The sequence below is a fragment of the Geospiza fortis genome, unplaced genomic scaffold (assembly GCF_000277835.1).
Source record: "Geospiza fortis unplaced genomic scaffold, GeoFor_1.0 scaffold97, whole genome shotgun sequence".
Classification (NCBI taxonomy): Eukaryota; Metazoa; Chordata; class Aves; order Passeriformes; family Thraupidae; genus Geospiza; species Geospiza fortis.
Window position 1 is genome coordinate 3,336,002 of NW_005054343.1, and position 6,064 is coordinate 3,342,065.

Here is a 6,064-nt window from a genome sequence, read left to right on the forward strand (position 1 = left end):
GTTTGGTCTAGCCCTTTTCTAGCTTCCAGTTTAACAGGGTGTTTTCATCTTACCCATCTCATGCCTGGTTTTAATTGGATTGTTACCAGTTTTGCTTCTTGTGATCTTGCAGGAGTGCCAGTCACCTATATGAGAGGAGTCACCCCATCTTCTATTTTTGTGGGTATCTTTTCCTCTCTGGGTCTTTTTGATCCTGTAACATAAACACTTATGCCCCCAGGGCTTTTTCTTCCAGTTTATGTACTTGGATCTGTCCTTTTTCAAAGGTTCTTTTTGCATTTAATTTACTTAATTCTCTTCCTAATAGTGGCATTGGGCATTTGCATATATACAGAAATTTTATAAAACTCTTTCCAATTCCGAATTTGAGTGACTGGAAGAACGGCTTTATTTCCTTTTTTCCTATGGCTTCAGCTATAGATGTCCTTTGTTTACTGAAGGCTTATTTACATCTAGGTTGCTCCTCTATTAGATATTCTACCTTTACCTTTTCATTCCCCAAATTTACTGTGACCAGGAGTTCTGTTGGGGATTCTGTGGACCACTCAGCTGCCTCTCAGTCTAAATCCCAATTGAGCGTAAGCAGTCTTCCTTCTTGTGGAGCCTCCCATCTTTGAGGATTATGTGTGCTCTGGGTTCTGGGGGCATTTGTTTCCAGTGCCCATTTGCTTACAGTAACTACTTTGAATTTTTTCTACTAGATGGGAATTTAGCAGTTGAAGTCTGATTTCCTTACATTACCTCCTGCCCTTCCAACTATCACAGCAATCAGCCAAATTTCCCATCCCTTCTCTGATCTCTTTTCCCCTTTTCTTTCCTTTCTCCACCTCATTCTCTTCATTACACTTCGTTTTCATTTCTCTAGTGCTAAAACATGAGAGTCTGCTGTCATCAATCCACATTCCTTCCAAGCCTTACCATTATTCTGCAATGCAAAGAACAGATCAACATCTGGTACTTTGCCCCTTTTTCCTTCCTGGCAACAAAGTAACATTAATTGCAGGATCCATTCTGAGGCCATTTTCCCCAATTCTCTAATAGATAAAAAGGCCACCACATAATCAACTTCTTAGTAAGCTAATCCCCTCCAAGCTTTTCCCATGGTCCAAAAATACATTCTTAAAAGTGAAGTTCTCAAAATGCCCTCCAGTGAGGTGGAACTTCCAATGCCCATGCAGGCAAACAATTACAAACAGCAGGTATAACAAAGTCTTCTTATAGTGTTCAAACCTTTTATATGCTTTGGTCATCACCAAGTTTGTGCATATCTAAAAAACAAGTTTTAACCCAAACCCCAAACTTTAACCAAGATACAGAATGTAATACTCCTCTGACATGTGTGTTTTCCAATATGATTACTTTGGAGACACAGGCTACCAAAATACCAGTTTTAACAATGTCTCTATGAAGGACAGTGTCAGCTGTGTGAGATGCTGCTCAAATTCACTATTGTCCCATCTGGGAAACCAGAACAAGCTCCCTTCAGTGCTGTTAAACCACTGTCCCCAAGCACTGCAGGCAGGGCTGCAGCTGAGCTTTGTCATGAGTGCAGTGTGGGTTTTGCTTGTCTGCAATACTTTTAACTGCAGCAGCAGCAACAATCTCCCTGCTCTTAGATGGGGCTTCACACCCTGTTGAAGTAGAGAGCATGGGCTGGGTAAGAAAACTCATTTTTATTACATAGAGCTTGGCCTGTCAACCATCAGTGTTTTGTCATGCAAAACCATAGCGAGTTTAGGGTAGAAGTGCATCAAGCAGAGGGTGTGTATCAAATGCTCAGCCTGCAGCAGCTGTGGAGCTGTGACTCCTGTGCTCCTCCAGAGTAGTCTCAAGCCCACACAGAAATACCTTTTGTGGAAATAAAAGGAAGTATTTGTTATACTGAGATTACATGAAGACCAGCTAGATGGGCTTGTACTCTTGAACATGTTCAACATAAAATATGTACAGGTGAAAAGTTTAGTGTTGTCAGCAGGTCCACCTGCCAGATATTTACTCTGCACCTCTCTAAGGTAAGAGCTACCAGCTGGATTTCTACCCTCTTAATCTCAACAAGGAGCAGGTCTTGCCATAAACTTCTGATGCTGAATGAGGGAATCCTCTGCTGTCTGGCAGTGTATGTCTGCCTTCCTAAAACAGCCATTAGCATGGCTGGGGTTTCTTAAGGCCTCTGGGAAGAGGTGGTATTTGTGCTCCAGAGCTCTCATGGTACAATAAGGCCACTCAAAACCACCTTTGTGCTGTGAAGATACTTCTTTATGTAGAGGTAGCTAAAAATCCATGTGCTGTATGAGGGACAAGTGGACCTGCAGTCAAGTCTTGCCATCTGTGCTCTCTGCTAGAGAGGAGATGGCTAGAGGCTGACCTTTCCCTCGGGATCAGCCCAGCCAGGGCCTGGCCAGGGGCACTGGGGTTTCTATTGTACCAGCTCTAGCAGCTGGTGCAAGATCCTCTTCTGTCCATAGCGCACGTGCAGCGCCTGCTGCTCCCTTCGACTCAGTTTCTCATAAGCCTCCTTGTTATTTAGCAAGTCCTGCTCTGCTTTCAGGTCTGCCCCATAGGACTCCAGGGTCAGCAGCACACTGTCATAAAGGAGCTTCTTGCAAGGGGTTTTAAGTCTGGAGAGGGCCTCATTTGAAAGGGTAGAGTTTTCCTCTTCGTCACTGTCATCTTCCCAGCCGTCTTGTTCCTTGTACTCCTTGAATTCCTCTTCTGACATGCAGAGCACCTGTAGTGACCCAGGCAAAGGGATAAGTCACTGGCAGTGTGAGTACATCAGTAGAACAGAAGAGCCACATGGAGCAGGTGAGTTATTCCTCAGCTGCACCAAAGATTAAGAGCCTAAAACAGGCTTAGATACCTAAGTGCAAGTAATTACGGGTTAGAAGAACGTTAAAACAGTAAATCTGGGTATTGGCAAGTCTTGTAAAGCATCTCAGCTGTCACCTACAAAGCTGAGACAGCTTTCTAGAACAGCAGTGACCATGGAGCCATTCAAGACAAATATGTGAGTACACATTGAATGGCTACTTCAGGAGAGGAAGATGACTTAACAGCATCTGGGAGCTGGGCAGCCACACCCCCTATCACTGTTCACATAGGACTGTTAGTGCCAAACTACCTTCAAGTGCTTGTCCCCTTCACTGAGCCATTCTGCACTGCTGACTGGCCCAGCTGCACTCTGTGCTCCCTTCTGCAGCTCTTCTGGCCATTCTTACCTTGAGGGTCATGGACAGCTCTTCCTCTGTCAGCACCTCATCCCAGCCAAGCACAAAGGCACCTTCCTCCCCCACCATCTCCAGCTGGCACAAGAAGTCCCACTGCTCTGAGACCAGCTGCTGCTGCGCTTCACTTTTGGCTCCTGTTTCAAAGACAGCAGAGCTGTGAACACAGCCGGGATAGCAGAGGGGGAGGGTAAATGGAGAAAGGGAAAAAGGAGACAGAAAACCAAGGCATGACCCCAGCCCCTGAAATGCTGTGGAACAGGCTTATTTTCATGTCCTCCCTGTTGAACAGAGATCGCTGCCCCGCGCTGTCCCAGGGGCTGGGTGGCACTCACGCTGCAGCGCTGCCCTGCGCAGTGTCACCATCTGGATGTCGGCGGTGTCGTGGCTGTTACCCGGGTAGGGCTCTGCGAAGCCGTACATGTGCAGCAGCTGCCAGTTGGCCATCTGCCCATAGGTGTTGAAGATCTCCTGTCCTTTCCTTACAGCCTGTGTTGTAACCATCCTCAGACAGTGCTGCAAGCAGGGGGAGGAGAGCAGCTGAGCTGTGCTGATCTGACTGCTCAACAGGGGCTTTCAGAGAGCTCAGATGTCCCTGAGCTCCTCCTAACCAAACATGCAGCAGGGCTTTGTTTTAATGAGATCCAGGCCAGACTTGCTGCCCTGGGCTGAGACCCCACCTTGCTGTGCCCCCATTCCCAAAAGGTTTACTAAAACAGAACCAAGCTGTGACAATGCCTGGTGCAGCAGCTTGGCACTCACAGGAGAGTATTCCAGGTTGGCATTGTGGTTGGCCACATGATTCAAAATATCTGCTACAGGCACCATCATGGGAGGATTGGGCCCCTTCTCATCTTCTTCCTCCTCTTCCAAAGGTTCCTGAAAGCTAAGACAAGCCAGTGGTACACATGGCTGCACAGGACAAGCTTCACCTTACACTCAGATTCTTGTGCAGCTGCAACCTCTAACACAGCCTGTACTCCTACTTCCTTGTCTGTGCTCCTTGCTGGAGCAAAGCCCTTACTTCTCACCTGTAAGCCATGACAAATGCCACCAGCTCCTTATACAACTCCAGAGTGTGCAGTTTGGGGTCAAAGATGTCAGGGTGGGTCTCCATGAAAGGCAAGATGATGGAGTTGTACTCCAGCTGGATGTTAGCTAGATCCTTGTCCACAGCTTCTGGGATGCCTGTGCCCTGCAGGAGCCTTGTTCGCTCTTCTTGAGGCCTGTTGCAAGAAAAACTGGTTCTTCTCCATCTGTGCTAGGGCCAAAGGTCTATAAACTCCTTCCTCCTTAAAACTCTCAGCTTCCCCATGCTCGCCAGGTCCTTGTTCTCTAGCTCTGCCTGTAACGTAACTCCAGGAGGGCCCTCAGGCTCCTGCCACTGCCAGCAAAGGGCTTGAACAGTGGATTGGGGTCACCCAGCAGGACCACAGCCCTTCCCAGGACAGTACCCAGCAGCCCCTGGCCTGTGCCTGCCTTCAGCTCTAAGCCTGAGCCTCCCCAAGCCCCGCTGCTTTCACCTTACCAGAACATGGGGTGGTCCAGGCTCCGGAAGTCCTGCCAGAGGGAGAAATACGGCCGCCAGTGGGAGCTGCTGGCTGTGTACTCGTGGAGCAAGGCCAGCAGGAGAGGGACCCAACCAGACTGGCTCTGCAGGGACTCCTGGGCTACAGAACCAGACAGAATGGAGAAAACCTTAATTGTTCTGTGTTTCAGAACCAAAACCTTATATGACAAGGCTCCATGTCTGTCTTCAGCCTGGAGACAGAGTTGAGCTTTTATTCTGGTTTATCTTGGCTTTGTCCTGAGCTGAACCAGGACCAGAAATGGCTTCTCTGGGGTTACAGATGAGCTCTGCCAGGCCTCATGGCCTTGCCCTCCTCAGCCTGAGGCTCTGTGTGCCTGCAGGAACCAAGGAACTGTTCTTTTTCTTACCAGTGCTTCAAGGAAAGCAGCATAGTACCTGTCAGTACCTGTCAGTTAGAAGCTGGAAATGTTGCACTGATGGACTTTTCTCCCTGTCCAGCACAGCTCTCAGGGAAGTGAGAGGATGCCCAGCCCTCCCCTTTCCTACCTGGTATCAAACAGCCCTACAGCATCCTGTGTAAATCAGAAACGTTCCCGAGGCTTTACCACAGACCCATTTACTCCTTTCAAAGGTACAGCAGACTCGAGTGACACAAGAAGCTTGCACTCACCTTCCTGCAGGAGTGCGTGGATGGAGGTGGTGTGCTGGGACAGCAGCGCCGTGCGAGGGATGGTGAACAGCACCTCTCCCGCCTCCAGCTCCTCGGCGGCCAGCATCCCGTACCCCGCCACCGCGCCCTCCCTGCTCAGGCGCACCTGGGGCCGGAGGGAGACGTGAGGGGCGGAGCGACGAGACTCTTACCAGTGCTTCAAGGAAAGCAGCATAGTACCTGTCAGTACCTGTCAGTTAGAAGCTGGAAATGTTGCACTGATGGACTTTTCTCCCTGTCCAGCACAGCTCTCAGGGAAGTGAGAGGATGCCCAGCCCTCCCCTTTCCTACCTGGTATCAAACAGCCCTACAGCATCCTGTGTAAATCAGAAACGTTCCCGAGGCTTTACCACAGACCCATTTACTCCTTTCAAAGGTACAGCAGACTCGAGTGACACAAGAAGCTTGCACTCACCTTCCTGCAGGAGTGCGTGGATGGAGGTGGTGTGCTGGGACAGCAGCGCCGTGCGAGGGATGGTGAACAGCACCTCTCCCGCCTCCAGCTCCTCGGCGGCCAGCATCCCGTACCCCGCCACCGCGCCCTCCCTGCTCAGGCGCACCTGGGGCCGGAGGGAGACGTGAGGGGCGGAGCGACGAGAC

At 49.7% G+C, this 6,064-nt stretch overlaps 1 protein-coding gene across 1 annotated transcript; it reads right to left on the minus strand.

Moving 5' to 3' along the window:
- Window positions 1-1,654: 1,654 nt before the first annotated feature.
- On the minus strand, window positions 1,655-5,570 carry SETD6 (SET domain containing 6, protein lysine methyltransferase). The gene is made up of 7 exons (XM_014307775.2): window positions 5,426-5,570; window positions 4,753-4,894; window positions 4,256-4,450; window positions 3,987-4,110; window positions 3,560-3,740; window positions 3,219-3,361; window positions 1,655-2,728 (listed from the first exon to the last, which is right to left on the minus strand). Exons 1-7 carry the CDS (start codon window positions 5,529-5,531, stop codon window positions 2,417-2,419), a joined length of 1,203 nt encoding a protein of 400 aa, XP_014163250.1. The 5' UTR covers window positions 5,532-5,570; the 3' UTR covers window positions 1,655-2,416.
- Window positions 5,571-6,064: the final 494 nt, after the last annotated feature.